At 29.2% G+C, this 21,747-nt stretch overlaps 1 protein-coding gene across 4 annotated transcripts in view; it reads right to left on the reverse strand.

The window, feature by feature from the left end:
• The window catches only part of LOC107446306 (protein c-ets-1-A), a 188,835-nt gene that overhangs the window by 45,755 nt on the left and 121,333 nt on the right, over window positions 1-21,747 (reverse strand). For all 4 annotated transcript variants that reach the window (XM_021145115.4, XM_021145116.4, XM_021145117.4 and 1 more), the window contains 2 exons: window positions 10,929-11,129; window positions 4,837-5,094 (listed from right to left, as the gene is read on the reverse strand). In XM_021145115.4, coding sequence (XP_021000774.1) covers window positions 4,837-5,094; window positions 10,929-11,129 — 459 coding nt within the window. The remainder of the gene's footprint in view (window positions 1-4,836; window positions 5,095-10,928; window positions 11,130-21,747) is intronic.

The raw sequence follows: 21,747 nt of genomic DNA on the forward strand, positions 1-21,747 counted from the left end.
GCTTTATTAAGTGAGCTTAGTTGGTGTGATAAAATTCTATTTGTTTAACCGTATTGGGTGAAAGCAGTTAATAAACGGTTTTTCTCACAGTTAACAGTTTGATAAACATCTTATTTATGGCTATTTGACTGTTTTGTTTGAATATAGCAAAATAACAGTTAAATAAATTGTTATTTAAAAGAAAATTCCGAGAATTTTTCTAACAGTATACATTTATTCCATTGAAAAAATTCGAAATGGAGTTTACGGATGATGAACCTGAAGTTCCGATACTTCATGCCGTAATTTGATCAGAAATTTTTTATAGCGTTGTAATAAGGGGTCGAAAATTATAATACTCAACAAGAATAAGTTTGGCTAGGGCATGTATTTTTTACAAAAACAGAACATGATGTAGTACTTATATTTGACAATCCACATCCAATAATGCATAACACCAAAAATACAATACGCAATTTTATCTAGTTCATAATCCAAAATAGTATTGACTTTACTTAATTTATTTACTTTAAATTCAATAAAACTTAAGAATCTTTATCTTAACTTGGCAACACTTATTTTTCCAAGTCAATTAAAAGAAATCTGTAAAAAGTTTTATATAAAATAGAATCAGCCTTAGTGATTAAGCATAAAATGAATTTCAAATGACTCAGACCAGATAAAAAGAGAAGTTTGTTTCAAATGTAGCAAATTATCAATGAACAAGGATACACTTTTGACATTGAATTTACAGTTTTGACATTTTCAAAATACAGGATACAAAAAAGAGCTTAAATATTTTGTATTTGTCACGAAAATATTTCTCTAAAAAAAAAAATTGTTTTGTAACGATAAATTAAGTGCAAATATTGTGTCACGCTTTTGCAACAAATAAAAGATTGTGGACAAAAAATATATCTTCGTATTTTTCACATAAAAACTGAATAAAAATGTTTAACATTTTATACATAAAAATAAAACCGCTCAATGAATTTTATTTAAATTACATAAAGTTTATTTAATTGAAAAAGAGTGATAAGTAATAGAAAATATAGGAAAAAAATATTAAAAACACTTTCTAACAATTCATATTTATTAATTTAAACTTTCATTTTTTTTTAAATTATATTATAACAGCATTTTACAAGTTTGCGGCTGTATTATAATTTTAAATGAAGCCCACATGCCAGAATATCGCACTTAAACAAATAATAGGTATCAACATAATTCTTTATGAAAGTTCAAACAAATTTGAACAAAAATTTCAGAGATTAAATATTATTTATCTGAAATGTTATAACGGTTCTTAATTTTTTTCAACTGTGGAACCCTTAATGATCGACCTTCTCTTGATGGAACCGTGAGACCTAATGAATAAATTTCATCGGCAGTCGTCAACACATCAATTAAAAGAAGGACTATTAATTATTTTGACAATATGTAATGATCTAAATTTTTGTAATTAGTAAAATATTTAGAAAATGAATGAAGGTTGAAATTTTTTCATTATAAATCGTTTTATCAATATTAGTCTTTAAATTGGGTTTTATGTTAGACATTTGAATTCACAAGTCTAGTTCCTATTTTTTATTTTAGTTCATGCCTAACCTAAAATATAGTTTCCGTTATTTAGAAGGAATAAAATAACGAAAAAGAATGAAAAAAAACGTTGAGAATGGTTATTATAGAAATATATCTCTTCATTGTTGTTTTTGGTTATTTTTATTCGACGTTGAGAATGGTTATAATAGAAATATGTATATCTCTTCATTGTTGAATTTGGTTATTTTTATTCGATTGAATAATGCGATGAAAATAAACGTTGAGAATGGTTATTATAGAAATATATCTCTTCATTGTTGAATTTCATTATTTTTATTCGATCGAAAAATACGATGAAAATAAACGTTGAGAATGGTTATTTCAGAAATATACCTCTTCATTGTTGAATTTGGTTGTTTTATTCAATCGAAAAATAAGATGAAAATAAACATTGAAAATTATTATTATAGATATATATCTCTTCATTGTTGAATTTGGTTATTTTTATTCAACGTTGAGAATGGATATTATAGAAATATATCTCTTCATTGTTGAATTTGGTTACTTTTATTCGATCGAAAAATACGATGAAAATAAACGTTGAGAATGGTTATTATAGAAATATATCTCTTCATTGTTGAATTTGGTTATTTTTATTCGATCGAAAAATACAACAAAAATTTTTAACAAATGCATATATCCTTTTCATAATACATTCATTTTATTGTAATTAAAAAAAACATTGTTTTGAAATTTCTTTCTTCACAAGCATTTCAATTAAATAATCTCATAAAATAACAGAAGCATTAAACGGATTATTATTTGAATATAAATTTAATTACAAGTTTCGAATATCATAAAGGGTTCCTAACTCTCGGAACCCCTGTGACCTTTCCATGGAACCATAGAGTTCCTTGAAACGCCATTTGGGTACCGCTTTTATAGAGAAATAAAATTTGTAACAAAAGATCAAACCGTTATGAAATAACAAATTGGAAATTCAAGACGACGTACAGAATCCAAATCAATGTCCAACTGATAAATTCTGGATTTTTGGCAAGGTATGAGAATTAAACAATACAGCTCAACAAATCGAATTCCACTGTTAAAATTATGAAATTAAAGTTCTTTGTATCCAAACGAAAACAAAATATTCTTCTTATTTTAGTTTTTTGAAATTATTAAATATTTGATTATCAAATTAATTAATTATATATTGAAATTGAATTGAAGGCAAAAAAAAAAATCTTAGAAACAGAACATAGGTGAACAAATCATAATGGAATATACGAAGTTTTCAAACTTTATTTTCAAATTTTTATAAATTCGTAATTCTTTTGCAAGGAATAACAATTGAACAACACAATGCAACATGTCAAGCATTATTTAGATTTTTATTCCCATTGTTAAAATTATCTTAAAATAAAATTCATTGTTTCCATACGAATGGCAAATTTCATTTTTATTTAATTTTTTCTATCTGTTATTTGAATAGAAATTAAGAAAATACTGAAACTTAATTGGATTCTGAATAAATTTAGATACGAACAAATATAATACAATATAAATGAACAAAATCATTGCGTAATCATTCACACTTCTCAAATTTCGTTTTTAAATCCTGATTAATTCTTAATTTCTTTCCCCAATGCGTGACATTCAAATGATATAACTCACAAATTAACAATAATTTGATTTTTCCCCAATTGTTAAAACTTTAAATATTAAAATGAATTCTTTGTATTCAAACGGAAGGGAAAATTTTCTTCCAGTTTTATTATTTTGCAATTTATTGTTTAAACAGCAATTAAAAATAAATTGAAACTTAATTGGATGAAGAAAAATGTTATAAAAAGAATATACATGAATAAATCATTATGAAACTTAACATTGTTAAAATTTTTGTTTAAAATTCCGACAACTCATTATTTTTTGTCAAGACGTGAGGATCAAACAATGCAACTCAACAAATCAAACATTATTTTGAATTTTTATACCCATTGTTAAAATTATCTAAAAAGGAAATTCTTTTCATCTAGACGAAAGTCTTTTTTATTTATTTATTTTTAATTTGGATAACAATTAAGAATAGATACACTGTCAGAATTTTCATTCTAAAAATTACGGTAAAATAACCGGCAACAGTCTGTTCATCCAATTAATCGTAAAATTTACAGTAAAGAACATTTTTTTCCTTTACGGTTTTGAAACCGTTTACAACTAGTACGGTAAAAAAAAACGAAACCTATACTGTTTTTTAACCATTTATAACTAGCATGGTTTCAAAACCGCAAAAAAATGGAACTGGACATGGTGCTGCCATCTATGCGTAAATAAGAGCATCGTATTCTAATAATCCAGGATCAAAAATTTGGCAGTGCAGGAGAGACTTTTCATGTGGCGACGGGAATAGAGGAAATATTGTGGTGTCAACGCTGGGATTCATATCTCAATTCTGTCTGTCATGAAATTGACAGATTAGCCTTCTCGGCTATAATATATATCCATCAGCAAGGAATTAAGTGGCTTCATTGAGCCTAGTTGATGCGATAAAATTCTGGTTCTTTAACCGTATTAGCTGAAAGCAGTTAATAAACGGTTTTTTAACAGTTTAAATACCATCTTATTTGCGGTTATTTGACTACTTTGTTTGAATATGGTAAAATGACAACTAAATAAATTGTTTATTTAACCACTTTTTCCGAGAAATTTCTAACAATGTATTGGATAAAATATATTTTTTAATTGAATGCAGAAAAATCTCAGTACAGGACAAGAAATGGACGAAATGATAATGGAACATAAGAACTTACTATCTATATAAGGTGGCTGGAAATTTCTAACATTGTATTGGATAAAATAGATTTTTTAATTGAATGCAGAAAAATCTCAGTACAGGACAAGAAATGAACGAAATGATAATGGAACATAAGAACTTAATATCTATATAAGGTGGCTGGAAATTTCAAACATTGTATTGGATAAAATAGATTTTTTAATTGAATGCAGAAAAATCTCAGTTCATGAAACGAACGAAATGATAATGCAACATAAGAACTTATTATCTATATAAGGTGGCTGGAAATTTCTAACATTGTATTGGATAAAATAGATTTTTTAATTGAATGCAGAAAAATCTCAGTACAGGACAAGAAACGAACGAAATGATAATGGATCATAAAAACTTACTATCTATATAAGGTGGCTAGAAATTTCTAACAATGTATTGGATAAAATAGATTTTTTAATTGAATGCAGAAAAATCTCAGTACAGGACATGAATGAAAGAAATGGTAATGGAACATAAGAACTTACCATCTATATAAGGTGGCTGACTACCCGGGATTGGTGTGGTCGCTGGACCGTTCATTGATGGAGATATTGGATTAGCACCGTTCATCGCCGGTGATATCGGATTTGTCCCATTCAATACTGGTGTTACTTTTGAATCTCTGAGCGGTGCGTAACAGTAGTCTTGTGGGAAAAACTCTTCCATTTCTGGTATGACATCATACCCGTTATTTGTTAGCAGTTCAAGATTTGTTGGATTGCCTGTTCGACCATTTTCAATGTCTACAATGAACAATGAACTGATTTATGAATGAAATAAAAGTTAAGGTACATTTAGAAAAATCTTTTAATAGCCATTTTAAGAAGAATGTTTACAAGAGATAAATTGAAATAGAAATAAAATATACCATACAATAACACTAAAAGTTTTAATGGATTGATTCTTTTTTTCTTTTATTAGCTTTCTTTTACGCAATTTATTTGCCGCCAAAAGAAGGAAAATTATAATTAATTTTACCATTACACATTTGTTTATGTAAACATGTTTGTCTTACTTTACATTTTAAATGTGTAGAAAAGTAATTAGAAGAGTTGCTAAAATGACATATCATAAACTGCACCTTCTCTTGCCCTTATTGCAACTGTGGAAAAAAATAATGTTGATATCGTTACAGGTATTAAAACACGAAATTAATAACAATAATAATTTGTATTTATTTTTTCAAAAAAGAAGATCACACTAAAAAAACTTTGTAATTTCGCTCTAAAATAATTTTTATTTTTAACTTTTAACTTCTAAACCGATAAATGTCAATTAACACAGCAATTATTTCAATTTTTAAAACCACTTTATATTTAAATATTAATAACAACACACATATCAAGCATCTGGATGATAATGTAGCCTTTGTTTATTGTCTAAGTTCGAGTATAGATTGTAAATTTTCGTGATGTCCGAAATAAAAAAGTCCTTCATTTTATTACATTTTAAAATAAATTAATTAGTACGAGGCAAATAATTTAATAAATACAACAGCAATAGTACTTTTTTTAAGGATTTTACCAATTACATTATTCGTTCTAACTAAACGAATAATTTAATTGGTAAATTACAGCAAGTAAAAACATTTTGCACTTAAGTCATAACAAGTATAACTGCCATTATTTCTGTAGTTAAGGATATACGGTCGCTCACAGAAGAAAGTAAGCACTCACATTTTATTGATATGAGGACAATGCTTCTCCTTTTTACACACTAAAATAAACATTGCTCGTTGCGTGTATCTAGCTCGTTGCGTGTATCTAGCTTTCGTTCAAAATCAATCATGGATTTAAATTAAATTATCTTCACTGAATCAAATATTTTTAAAAATACTGTTATTTAGGAAAATACCAACTTTTCAACTTTTTCCTTAAGTACCACTCTTTAAAAAATAGCATGAAAATAAATATGAATGATTTATGCAAGCTTTGCTTATAACGTTTTGAAATATCGAAAAGATTTAAATATGTAAAATTTTCCAGTAAAACTGCATGAAAGCAAGATAATACTTATTTATTTTAAAGTCGACTTCAACTGTTGTTCGATTTCTGTTCTCTTTTGATCGATGCTAAAATACTAGAATGATAATAAATAACTCTAACAATAATTTGTAGTATTTAGTCAACTACATATATATACATTTCCTTTTCTCATTGCCTAACAAATACTATAATGTTAATACTACAAAGACGAGTGCGTATTAAAAGCAATTATACTGTTTTAAATTTCGAAATTCATGCGTTTTTCTTTTCAGATTAAAAAGAAAGGAAAAAAAAGATTAAATATCTCTCCTTAATTGATTATTAACCAGCTGGATCTCGCAAGCTCTTTCCCAATCTAAAGCCTTTCTTTCTTTTCATGCTATTAAATATCACATAAATTGAGATTAATAGTATGTAAATGAGACATTCAATACCAGAAAAGTGGAAAATGACTCATAATCGCCTTTTTTTTTATTATTCAACCTTAGAATACCATAGAACGAAATTCCCGCCTTTTCTTCATTAGAACAATCCACAAATTCGAAACGCTCGTAATCGTCTGCGCTTGAGAGAAGGGAGACCACACTATATCGGTCATTCCAAGCATGGCACCCTAACTTTATGAGGTTGAAGCGCGATTATTAAGTATGAGTAATCCAAAGTAGAGGTAGTAGTAGATAGATAGTTGGATTGAAGCAAATAACAGAGCTCAACAATTGGCAGAACTTGCGACACGGGAGCGACAAACAATAATTATTGTGTTTCGCTGGAAGGCCGAATCGAACGATTGAGATCTAACTTATCACAACGTTAAATGCAGCACCATCCCTTTCTTCCACCCCCTCCGCCTTTTAAAGCACACTTTTTGACAACAATCAAAGAACAAAGGATATATTTATTTTATTATTTTACTTTTAATTCATCTCTCTTGAGTTAGTGTTTTTCTTTTCTTTAGCATGGACCATTCTTTTTTATGAGGTACCTTTTGTAGTAATTAATGAAGTAGGGACAGGCTCGTGCCAAGCCATATGACCCAACCTTTGCATCTATTTGTAATGCTACTTATAGAAGAGTGTTTATTGCTTGTTCTTTTGTAATTGCGTGGAAAAATGCTGATAATAATTACCTTGAGAATTCTTGATTTCGATTATTCAATGCCTTCGATATTAGCGTCAGAGAACGTTAACAATGAGGCATTGTTTAAATTGAATAATTATGTATGATAAAAAAAGATTTTTAATTTTTGTGCTATTCCTATGCAGCGAAAACAAAATGTCAACAATTTTCTAAATCCAACAGCTACCGTTGACAATTCTTTTAAAAAAAAAAATTAGTATTTTAGTTTATTCGTCGATTCTTTAAAATATAATTTTCTTTCTTTACAATAACGTCGCGCTTTAGAATGACGTAATTTTAACACAATATTTGCAAAGAATTTTAGAGATGTCACTGAAAAATTTTATCGCATAATCGGGATTAATCCAGAAAATGCGATACTTGCGAATTGAATTGCTGACTTGTAAGATTATTTATTTGTCTGTATGAATTGCTAACTACCCAACTGTAAATTAAAAATGTAACGAAAAGCATGTGTGTTATTTGTAAGTTAGAATGTCAGGAAGTTTAAATGTTAATGTTCAGGGGTGATAGTGAGCCCTACTCAAAATTCCTGAAAATTTCTTGAGTAAAATCTTTAATAACGCATTTCAAAAGAATCAATGTCTTTATAAATTTAAATCATAGATATTTTCAAAACATGAAATTCTAAATAAATTATATGCAGCATAATTTAAATGAATGATTATGCATAAGTTTACCTTTATCTTTAATCATATTTATTATTCTACCAGAAAAAATATTAACAATGATAGAGATGCCAAATATAAATTCTAGTTCTAATATTTTTAAATGAAATATACAAGAATTTTTATACATAAATGTGATCGATGATTTCTTGAAACTTCTGGGCCTTGTATTCCGGAAACTTTCGGATCGCGGTATGCGAAAAATCCGGAAATCCGGATTTTTTTCCGGAGCACAATCATCTCCGAATGTGTAAATTATTATAAAAGGAACATGAAGGTATAGGTATAATGAAGGTAAGTGTATAATGAAGGAATAATAAGATATCTCTTTTGAGGAACCTTTTGTAGTAATTAATTATATTAGCACAGGCTCCTGCCTAAGCATAAGAGTCAACATTTTTTATTTACTTGTTGAAGAGTGCTTAAGGCGTGTTGATTTTTTCCGGAGCACAATCATCTCTGAATGATTAAATAATTATAATAAAGGAACATTAAGGTATATAAGTATAATAAAGGTAAGTGTATAAAGGTAAGTTTATAATAAAGGTATAATAAGATATCTCTTTTGAGGTACTATTTGTAGTAATTAATTATATACGCACAGGCTCCTGCCTAAGCATTAGAATCAACCTCTGTATTTACTTGTAGAAGGGTGCTTAAGGCATGTTCTATTGCAATCGCGTGGAAATATGCCGATAATAATTACTTTGATAATTCTTGATTTAGATTAGCCAATGACGACACTCTTAGTGTCAGAGAGCATTGATTATGTGGAATTGTTTACATTGAATAATTAATTATGGTAACGTTTTTTTAAAAAAATTTGTGCAAATCCCGTGCATGTTGCGGTTTAGAATAACGTAGGGAGATGAATATTTGCAAAGAGTTTTAGGGGAATAGCATAACTTGCCACTGAAAATTTTTATCACTTGGTGCGATGAGCAGGCCAGTAAATGTGATACTTTTGAAATCGAATCTCTAACTAACCAACTATAAGTTAAAAAAGTAACGAAAAGCATGCATATACTAATCAGTGAAAATCTTTAGTATGTTTAAGTGTTAATGTTTAAAATTTTTTCTTTAAAAAAAAGCAGCCTTGTAAACAGAAATTATATGAAAAATTAACTTTAATCTGTAAATTTATTTTATATTATCTTTTCGATAGTTTTTTTTAATACGTTAAATAATTCAGACTTTTATTCTAAGTAGAACTTTACAATTAGCATAATATCACCATTTTCAATTTCATTGAAGGTAATCCATATTTTTATAATAAAGCAATTTAATCGCTTCAACTGAAGCAAATTAATTATTTTAAGAAAATTTTATAAGCTAGTGTCGTCTAAAACAGCGAAAAATATCTAACATTCTATTTTGAATATCACTATTTCTCTTTACTTTAGACTGATAACAAAAGGAAATATAAATGTTTTGTTGATATTTAAATACAGGGCGTAACATACGAGGTACGAACTAAGGCACACATTTCCCCCCATCGAATTTATAAAGAAGGTGCCTTCGTGCATAGATACATCTCTTATCAGAAAAAAGTAACGCCTCTTTTTCCAATATTGCTAAGAAAATATGACGCATGCATAACCTGATCAGTCTGTGCCTTCTAAAAACAAGAGCTCTTTATCATGCAAATGTATAAAATAAAAAAAAAAAGAATTAGCACAAAAAAAGAGAAAGAAAAAAGGAGCACAAAGATTATTGAAGAACTATATTACTTTTTCTTCTCATTTTATGATAGTCCCATAAGAATATTGTCACCTGTCTTCTGTTTCACCAGAATAAATAGGAATCTCGGGTAATCAACAAAGCAACAAAATGTCATTGAATTTAAAATGGAACCATTTGTAAAATTGAATTGGGTCTGCGCAGAATGCAAGCCAACTAAAAACTAAACACTCGTTAGGTGTGGGAATTAGATGATTATATGGTTCAGGTCAACTAAAAAATGAATATTTAAATGTGAGAATTATTCAATGATTGAGAGAACTTATGTTGATTGAGAGAGTAGATCAAATTAAAACTGAAAAAGGTGCGAGAATTATGCAATGATTGAGTGTGTAGGTCAACTTAGAAATGAATTTGGCGTGAGCATTATGTGGTGATTGAGAGAGTAGGTCAAATTAAAACTGAATTAGGTGTGAGAATTATGTAATGATTGTGAGTGTAGGTCAACTAAAAACTGAATTAGGTGCGAGAATTATGTGATGATTGTGAGTGTAGGACAACTAAAAACTGAATTAAGTGTGAGAATTATGTGACGATTGAGAGTGTAGTTCAACTAAAAACTGAATTAAGTGATGATTGAGAGAGAAAGTCAACTAAAAACTGAATTAGGTGCGAGAATTAGGTGATGATTGTGAGTGTAGTTCAACTAAAAACTGAATTAAGTGCGAGAATTAAGTGATGAGTGAGAAAGTATGTCAACTTAAAACTAAATTAAGTGCGAGATTTATGTGATGATTAACTGTGTAGGTCAACTTAAAACTGAATTCAGTGTGAGAATTATGTGATGATTGTGAGAGTAGGACAACTGAAAACTGAATATTTATAAAGTGTGAGAATTGGGTGATAGTTTAGAGCATAGATGAACTATAGGACGAATCTTTCTAAAGTAGGAGAATTAATGTCGATTTTTAAATTTTAAGTCTTTCACCTTTGATATCGAACTACAAGTTATTGCTATAAGAAACAAATCATAGTAAAGCTTGACAATATTCCGCTGAGGAAAATTTACGTAAGACACATAAGAATCTATTTCAAAAAGTGCCTTACCTCTTAAGAGCCTGTCCAGATGATCCCACAAGATTTCGCCAACAAAACTGGGAGCCAAAGACAAAAACAATTCTTTCCCCAGCGAACACATATCTTTACCCTTCATTCTGAAATTTTCCGTGATCACTCCTTCCAAACTGAATTCCCGAATCGCCCAGTATAGCCATTGGATCACATCATCTTCACTCCACGTTCTTGGATCTGGAAGATAAAGTTTGCGAAGTAAATAAACAAATGTCCTCCCTTGTGACATTGCATTGTTTTAGAGGTGTGATTATGTATTTTGCATGCTTAGGTAATGGAAGAATATACAAACATTCAACGGTCCGACTGGAATGTATCTTTCTCAGATATCCAGAAAAAAAAATGGCCTTGGCAATTTCCTGATAAATTATCTCAGAACACGCGACTGTGAAAATATATTCATGAATGCTTTAATGGGTGTGAAAAAAAAATCTCCATGGTATCATGTGAAACATATGTCTAGCAGGCTAAACAGAGGCATAGCCGCTGAGCTTCAAAATAAAACCAAACAAAAATAACTCGGTTGGTTTTAATACCTGCCTATGTCAGCGGTTCCCAAAAATCCTAGGGTTCCGTGGAAGAAGTTAATGGGTTTTGAGAATTCGGACTTTTTTTTTAAACATTTTTGAAATGTGTAATTATATTAAGATTCAATCAATAATCCATTATTTGCTTAAAATATTTTGGTTGCTTTTACAATATTTTTTTAAAGTAAAATGCCAATAAAAAAATAGCACACTTTTTGTGGGGGGAAATGTATAGTTTTTCAAATAATAATGTATTGAATAAACTATGAAAAGGACAGGCATTTATAAAATGTTGCATGAGTACTTTCCATCAGGCCTTTCAAACCAAAATAAAATAACTAGATAACAAATAAAGAAATGTGTTTCCCTAATAGCGACTTTCAACATTTATAGCAATTCTTTCTGGTTTCTATTTCAAGGAAAATTATAATTCGGCGTCTTTTATTCATTTTAAGCTTATGTTAATGCATAAAAAACAAATTCATAACAAGACTAGATTCAGCTTCACGACTGTGAATTCAACTATCGGATATATAACCCGATAGTTGATTATAATTTAAGATTATTAATGGCTCGGGATAGCCTGGTTGGTAGGGAGTTGGAGGTTGGACCCATATTCAAACGTTCATGAGTTCTATCCAAGCCGGCCGAAGAGTTTCCTTGCAGTAAATGGTGATTGGTGCAATTTAAATCTCTCGGGCCCCAAGTTCCTCCATGTTCCCATCAATCCAAATCAATATCACTGGGGCAGGGGTGATTGTAAGCCCAAGTCAAAACTCCGGAAAATTTCTTGAGTAAAAAAAAAGTTTAAACCGAAAAATTAGAAAAAAAATTTAAACCAGGTTTTTTCCTTTTTCTCAATATTTCTTTGTTTACTTAAAATATATTTAAAATTTTACGCATACCTATACCATTTACATATACCTATGTCGACCTGGAGAAGTAATTGAAATTTACAAATATGTCTTTCTTGAGTTTATGATTATAATAACTATTTACTGATAAAAAATGAATATTAATCTTGAATATAAGCTTATAAAGCATCTGGCTCTCCCTTACAAATAAAATAAACTGTGTTTTTAAGTTCCACCTTTGAAAATTTGATTTCCGGAAACTTTTGTGAACAATGATTTTTTGAAACGTCTGAACCTTCCATCTCCGGTATTTCGGATTACGGTTAGCGAAAAATCCGGAAATCCGGATTTTTTCCGGGTCAGCTCTGCCGGGTCAGCTCTGATTTCCGGATCAGCTCTGCTGGGGGTACTGAAATGGAGATTGATCGTTCTCTGGATCAGGTCAAAATTACGATCTGTGGATGAATAAATAAATGTGGATGTATGAATGGGTCCGACCTATAAACGGGCTGTGACGAGCGTGTGACTGAAGTCGTATTCTTGGCCATAGATGGCGCCACTAAAAAACGAAAACGCACCCTCTGCCTTAAATTCACTTGGTTTCACCCAGCAGGTTTGCTGGTATTTGGCAAATGGTATTAGAAACAACAAGATTTTTAATAATAAAACGAGGAAAAAATTTCAATCCTTTTAGTAAATATTTTCAAAATAACGTAGTCTTTTATAGGTTGATATGTTAACAATTGTCTTTATATACTTTAGTTATTAATGCTCAATTACCGTTCCATAGCCGTAAAAAAATTGGGAATCGCTGGTTTATATTATTAGTTGCAGAATGTTAAGCAACTTTTTAAAAAAATACGTACATTTAAGACAGTTATTTTAATTTTTACATAACAATGGTAAACAGATTTAAATGAAAATGAGATTTACAAACGGATTACTTTAATTAAAAAAAGGCAATTAGGGTATTACTTAAAGTTTTAAATTATAAAGTTCCGAAAGTTATTTAACTGCTTAAGAAAACTAGAGCTTCAAATTAGGAAGAAAAAAATTCTGTATCGTACAAAAAATTTACTTTACAACAAGGGGAATCTGAAAGTATTATAGCTTTGTCGAAATTAACGCAAGACTTAAAACTGTTTTACTAAACATAATCCAACACAAAAAAATACTTCAGAATTTTTATTTTATTTCCTATACAAGCATAAATTGAACAATGACAAATATAGAATGACTTGCATCCCTAGAACTCTTCAACAGTTCTTGAAAATTATTTTTCAATCCAATCAAATAAGGGCAATTTACACCCCCTATTTCAATAACCCCCTATTTATATTTTAATGGGGTAGATTTTTTTGAAGATATATAATGGTTCTATTTTACTTATAATAAAAAGTAAATTGAACTGAAAGTATAATTGAAATTGAACTGATAAGTGAATTGATATTTAATTGATAAATCAATAGAATTGTTACTGATATATCAATTAAACATTCCGTAATGAATAATTTTAAATTGCTTAAATAATAAATGAAATTTAATCAATGAGTGAATTGAAATTTATTTAAGGAATAAATTTAAATTCTATAAATTGATAAATAAAATGAAATTCAATTGATTAGTGAATAAAAATTTAATTGAAATAACCTGATAATTGCATTCAAATGACTTTAAGAGTTTTCTTGAAATAGAAAATATAATTTGATAAATTTTCGAAATAGAATTCGGCATAAGATTTAAGAAAGGGTATACAAAAACATATTAACTTACACGTGTCACAAACTATACAATAATTATTACTTTAAAAGGTTTCTAGTTAGTGACTTATTATATTAGGCGATATTTCTTTGAACAATTTGCAATTTAGGACCTTTTATGGTTAATAACTTTCCACGTTTAACCATTACGCATTAAGACAATAGTTTCCAAAAATTTATGAATATAGACTGCACCGAAATTAAATTGAATTACATATAAAAGAAATGTGGTAAAAATTTATTGCTAAGTTTTTCTTAATATTTGCTAACAATAAAATTGAGATTATTTGCTATCCCACGAAACTCAATCAAAGGTTTAGACAAAATAATGAACCAGAATAATTTATTATACCATTTCTGCTAACAATGTCATCTGCTGGACCTCCAGACTGATTAATAAAAAAAAATGTGTGACATAACCACCAAAATGTCCATTTATGTAGAGGTATGTTTTAAAAGCGGTCAAATACCTTATCTGAAAGGAGTGTCTGGGTCTAACTGCAACTGCAGCTGGTCCATTTCAGCTGCTTCTTTTTTTCACTCTTCACCCGCGGAATCTTTAACTTTTGAACCATTGTTTGAAATTGAGACTTTGGCAGCGGTTTTATTAGAAGTGACGTCACTAAAGATGGCGGTTTCTTTTGTTCAAGAAAGGAATGATAATCATTAGCAAGAATTTTGGTGACAATGAAAGCATCTTGGATATTTTTTATTTATTTATTTATTTTTTTGCAATGTCTGCTAGCTTGGTATAATATATAGTGGGAGGGTCGTGAAAATATTTTGTTCGAGGAACGTTTTTAAACATATAATTCGTGTCACATTGCTTACTTGTTCTTTTTTATGGAAAGTATTTAGTTCGCTAATAACTTTACATTTTTGCTAAGCCATTTCACACCAAAAATTCACACTATAATTTCTTAAAAGTCTAATTTATTTATTTTGTATTAAAATTGACTGCAGCTATTTTAACTCTTTCGTATTAAATTTAGTTTTCGAAATAATAAGTAGTAAAGTATTTATTATATGAATTTAAATGCAAGTAATGTTTAATTGTTTCAGTTATTTAAAACTTCACTCAATGATTAAAAAATCGCAACAGCAAATTATTACAAAAACATAATAACACGCAATGTAACATCATAACAGATACATATTATAAATATAATAAAATAACAAATTTTTCTTTTTCATTGACTCTCAAATGATTTAAATACGATTTAACTTTTTTTATTTAACAAAGACAATAATGTAATTTGGTTGCTCCTTTACTTTATTTTTCATTTTATGTTTAAAAAAAATAATTCGGCCGTATTATTTGCAGTTTAGATATGCTTTAATAATCTTTACAATAAATGATATTAATATGGTTAAAATTCGAAAAAAAAATTTTAAAAATAAATAGAAAGATGTTCAGATTTTTTTAAACTAAAATAAAATTAAAAAAAATTGTATAATGGAGTTTTCTTACTGACGAATGTAATAAATACATTTGAACTCGGTGTACTGTAGTAATTACATAATTCCGGCTCAGTATAAACGTTTAAAAATTTATTTTTCAAACTCAAATGATTTAATGTAAATACGATTAAACTCAGTTAACTAAACTAAGGACCAACAATAATATAAAGTTGGAAAATATTCTTCTTTAAATGAAGATTCACCCATTATATGTCCTAAAACAGAAAGTTCTAAAAACTGCGACGATGGTTTCAAAACAGTCGAAGCCACTGCAGAACAATTTATGTTACCTGCAGAACTTTTTACTCCTCTTCCTTAGAAGAACAATTTAAGATCAAATTTTACTGAAACTCTCAGACTGTTAATAATTTTTATTTCATTACGTTATACATTAATAATTTTTTTGTTTGCCTAATTAAGGCTGCTTTTTTGAAATTTTAGTTTGTATACTAAAATTATTCGAAATTGAAAGAAAAAAAAATTTAATAATTTTACTAGCGAGTATTGTTTTCTTATTTTCGAGGACACACGAATAGCGTTTGTAATTAACTCAGGTCTTGTTGTAGAACAGTCGACATAATTCTGCCAGATATATGTAAAATTAGTTTGGAAATATAGCCGACCAGACTGTGTAGAGGTCAGGAAACTGGCCGTGCATCAAAAAGGCTCTATGTTCGAATCCCGGGCTTCAGATGCCTGGATAGACGAAAGGTCATTCCCCATGTGGGCATTGTAAAAAAGAAAAGTTTGAAAATATATTAAATAGTACTTATAAAACTAACTATCTATTTTTAATTAAGATCTAAAAAAAGTAGAAATAAAATACATAATTGTTGAATTTTTTAAAAAAAAATTGCAGTATACATTTTTTCTTGCTCTCAATTACTTTAAATGCACTTGAACTAGGTGTATTCAAAGGATCAACAATAATGAAGAGAAAAATAATTATGGAAAAATAATAAGAGAATTCTTCAGTGGCACGCGCCGCTTAAAGTTATGACGACATCTGCTTTCTTGCACTTGCGGCAGCTGCTGAGCAAAATATGCAAGTGAAAAATGTCCATAGGCTCTTGACTGATTAATGAGCCGCTTCGGGGATGGCATGCATTAATGTGCCTCATTCTCTCTCCAAATGTATGATATATAGCCTTCTGGGATTATTTGACACTGGCACGCGCCTCTTTCTCTGATCATTTCGCTTCCATTGCAATCTCGTTTCTTTCGAATTACAGAAAAAACTTTCAGGTTAATGTTTATCATTATGTTAATGAAGTAGCCTATTAGTTATATCCTTTGTTATCGGGGACAGGTTTTGCTAAATTGTTGTCTTTTAAATGTTAAAGAGCAAAACATTGAAATTATGTTTTCTATGAGAAAAATTTTATTAAAATTAGCTTCTAAATTTTACAAAGAAAAATCGGTTCAACTTAGAATCTGTACTCCATTGTAAGTTATGAAAAGAATATTGCGGTGTTAGGATTTAAGTAATCATCTGCGAATGCATATAGTTCCGTTTTATTTCGTTATAGAACTATACAAATGTGCTTTCAAAAGCAATCTAAAAGTTTTTGAAAGTTAAACATAGCAGACAAAACTTTCATTCGTGCTATCTTTTACGATATATCATAGAATAATTAAAAAAAAAATAGTTTGCTAGTCATATTGTAATCCTAGACTTGGAGACATATTTCAATAAATTAGGAGAACTTGAAAACAAAGAAAGAACTTCTCGATGAAAAAGGAGCTCTTAAAAAAGAAACAACTATATGACGTTGTAACAGTATTGGATTTGATTGGACCACTTAAAATGGCCCTTAACAAATGAAGTGTGAGAAAAATAATTTTTACTTTTGCTTCGCCGTAGAAGAAAACCGTTTGCAGAAAAAAATATTTATTATTCTTTCATCAGTTTTTTAAATGATCGTTGTCGTTGTTGATATACGTTCGCGTTGGAAACCTCGCATCCATTTGGCGTGCACTTACATGTAGCAAGTTTCTCTCCATAAGTATAATGATTATTTCTTCTTTTAACTTTGCAACAGAATATAGAACCATAGTTTCGTTGTTGTTGAATCATTGCATCGAGTAATCAAGTTTAATTTGCACAATCAACTACGCATCGCATTAAGATTGCAGCAATTTGACCAATACTATGGTTCCGTGTGCCCCAAAACTTTTAACAATGTGCTAACTACTGGATTTCAGTAGAATTTCAAACAGCGTTTCGACAATTATATTCCTTTATTCTTCGATAGTTTAAAGAATTAACGATCTTGAAAATCCTCTACGTATCAAATCGCTTACGGGTTTTCTTTTCAAATAAAATATGGCACATTGCGACACTTTTTGAACTACCATCTATTTCATAGAAACTAATTGCATGAAATATCAAAGCTTATTGGCACCTACATTTTTCATATACGTTTAGAAGTTTTGGAGCGTGTCGAACCATAATACCATATAAAATAACTGTATCTTCAATATAGTGTAAAGTTGATTACATGGTATTATGGTACAACTTGGATAAACCTTAAAGCAGAGGTCGCCAAAGTGGTCTATATAGACCCCCAGGGGTCTATTTAACAAAAGCGGGGGTCGATCTGAGACAGGGGGGCGATTAGGGGTCGATCCGCATCGGAAGGGTCGATTGTGGGTCGAAAAAAAAAACAGTTCTCAATACGCAAATCACACATATCTAATTAAGTATGTAAAATTTGTGAATTTTTTTTTATAATTGACTCAATATCAGTTTCTTTATAAAACATAAATTAATCTACGTATATTTATTGGGGTGAAACAAGTATTTACGTACCACCCCGCAGTGGCACGAACTCAGCGCAGTCAACGTGACATATGTGCGCTTGTCCAAATGTCACGTGTGACGAGCATCGACGTTACAAATATCATACGCAGTTTCAGCTATCTTTGCAAACTTTGTTGAATATTTGCAGTGTCATTATTAAAACTTTTATAGTTTTGGATAATTAGTTATTGTTTCGATAAAAGCATTCGTTTGGTTTAGATATCAATTTTAATTATCAATGCACAAAAAAGAAGGTAAGCATTAATAATATGGATAAGTACAGCCCGCGAAAAAACTATAGCACACTTTGTATTTTTTTTTTTACGAAAATTACAAAATTGACCAATTTTGACGAAAATTAAAATTAACCAATTTTGAACCCAATACAGCGAACCTTGCAAAAAAGCACCAGGCACACTCATCTCATTGATCAAGAAGCAGTAAATCTTTAGTTACTTGACTTATTATATCTACTTATGCATAATTACTTAATATTTAATAATAAGGTATTTAAATTTCAATATTAATATATTTTTCATAAAACTGTTGTTACACAATGTACTATTACTTTAATAAATGTTTAAAATCATAAAATAAATGTACAAACACAGTATCTAATAGAGTTTTATTTTAATTAGCAGAAAATTACTTTTGTGGGGGTCGATGGAGATTTCGAAAAATTATATAGGGGTCGATGATCAAAAAAGTTTGGCGACCCCTGCCTTAAAGTTTCAAAACAATTTGCATTGTTTCACATTATTAGTGTTAGCTTTTTAAAAACTTCTTTATACTATTTAGTAACTATTTTGATAGCTAATTATTATATGGACTGTGAATTAGGATTGTATTAAGTCTTTTGAATTGTTTAGTGATAGCATTTGTTTAAATAGCATGTTTAAACTATTCAGAAGGAAAAAATTTAAATTACGATATTTAAATTTAGGCTTAAGTACGGTAGTATCAATATTGTTAGCATATTGTTCGATATCTTAAAAGAAATCTGTAATTGTTTGCTAGCCTACAGAATAAAAGTCCCCTTTTAAAGCAGACAAGTTGTTAGGTAAGAAAGATTAATGTAGGTGTAGAAAGGATTAATTTAAATTGTGCCCGATTTCAAGATTTGGACTGTCAGAAAAAGCAAAGAACATTTTGTCAAAATTCACTGTAATAATCACTTCTAAAGTGTAATGTTGAACCTCGTTTCCGCTTTAGTTCCTCCATATAATGTCGAGGAGTTAAGAGTAAGAAGGTTTAATTTGAAACGTAACATCGCTCAACTTTTCCATGTTCAGGTTAAGACTTAACTATTATCATGCAATCAAGTATAAGAATTATTTATTACATTGTAATATGATTCAACTATATCATATTTTGGTTCGAGTTGAGCCATTGTATCGTGAGATCAAAAGTAAAAAAAAAACTGATTTACATTGTAACACGGTTCAACTAAGCTCAAAAATGTTTAAAATTTTAGAGCCTGGTCCCCCTAAAAACGTATATTTTATTAACGTTATAATTGGTATTTCATACAATACAATCGATGCAAACTTTCGATAAAATATAGTGTTATGTTACATTTTAACATCTGCTGACAAATAATAATATTGATTACAAAAAAAATCAAAAGGATAGTTGCAGAAGCTTTTTTTTTTCTTCACTAATTGCCAACAACAACTCATTTGCAAGCAGCTGATACTCAAAAATCAAAATCTTCAATCAAATAGATAAGAGAAACGAAGTGAAGCAAAGAAGGAAAAAAAACTCGGGCATATATAATATTTCAGACGATGGGGAAAGTTTAAAAAAAGGGAAAATCGTTTTCTTTCCAGGTGTCTTTGTCGACACGGTCTGGCAGATAGTTCTTTTTGCAGTCTTGAAAATGATTATTTACTATTCACCCACAAAATGAAACCGTTAGCTCACACGAGATGAAGTCACGCGAAAAAATGAATTCAAACCGTATACAGTAATCTTCATTTGTATACTGAGTTGATATCGACATTGGAGATCTCAGCCTTAATATTTTCTCTAAGAAATAGCCTGAAAAGTGGATTGATTTTAGAGTTTAATGGCACAAAAACAAGAACTCAAATGACATTACGCACTGAAAATAACAAAATCAAACGGTGTCATAGACTCAGTTTGAGACAAAACAAAATTAAGTTCATTAGAGTACTTTGGACAAAGAATATATAAGTAACTCACATTTATATTCTTCGCTCTGAAGACGTGGAACATATACAGTGAAACCTCCATAAGTTGACCACTTGTGGTGCGTTGTTTTAGTAGTCAATTTGGACTGATTGATTGATTGATTGAATGTAGGGTTTAATGGCACAAAGTCCAAGTAAGGATATGCTGCGCCAAACAATACGGTATAATAGTCAATATGGACATTTTGTTAGAGATGTATGCCAGACACTTATTATGTATAATTTTTTGTAAAAATATTAATACACTAGAACAAATAAAAATTTAGAAAACATAACATTATATTCATTACAAAATTTTAAATTTAATATTGTTGTTTGTACTTACAAATGTTCGTTACAAAATTACTTAATAATTTCCTCTAATGGAAAACTCATAAAGGGGTTTAGATGAACTCTTAATTCTTTTTTATAAATTCAGTGAAATTTTAATGCTTAACATAATGGCTTAGAAAATTGTCTTGTAAGTTTTTTCCTGGGTTAACTTGAAAAGGTTAAAGATTGCTCTTAACGACATTTCTAGACAAATTTAACGTATTTCTGCTATCAACGTATGAAATAAGCGTAGGGAGGTTACAAAGGGATTGCTCTTTTTTATTGCATAAGATTAATTCAGTTCTTGTTCCTAATAAACAAGGTCAACTTTACAGGTTTCACCACCAGGGTTTAAAAATAGGATAAAATGAGTTCCAAATTTAGCTTATTTTACTTAATTGTTAAGTGTATAACAGATTTAAATCCAAAATTACTTTTAACAAAAATTTTATTTCAAAGTGAAAAAGAAAAACTATTTTTTTATATATATTTAGTTTTTATAAATATATATAATATCAACCTTCCATTAATTGCGGAAATATGTTTCTAACTTCCAAATTAAAACTTATTTTTGAATTAAATCAAAGGTATACCAATGCTTTTTTAGGGTAAAAAATTACAGATTGCTGAATCTGCAGAAAATTTCTAATGTTTTATTTTAAAATTAGCTTATTTCTTGGGGGTCTTTAATGAAATATAAATTCCATTTTTCAATGATATTTTTTTTCTTAATGTTAAAGGGCTCATTTTAAATGAAATTTTATATGATCGATGAAATTAGCTTCCAATTATTGCTATAATATAATCTGTAATCCAATGCTCGCCGTGCTTTTTAAAAATTATGCAAAAGCTAAAATGGGTTATA

Source organism: Parasteatoda tepidariorum, chromosome 2 (assembly GCF_982258835.1).
Source record: "Parasteatoda tepidariorum strain Cologne lab strain chromosome 2, Ptep-v5.0, whole genome shotgun sequence".
In the NCBI taxonomy this organism is placed as follows: Eukaryota; Metazoa; Arthropoda; class Arachnida; order Araneae; family Theridiidae; genus Parasteatoda; species Parasteatoda tepidariorum.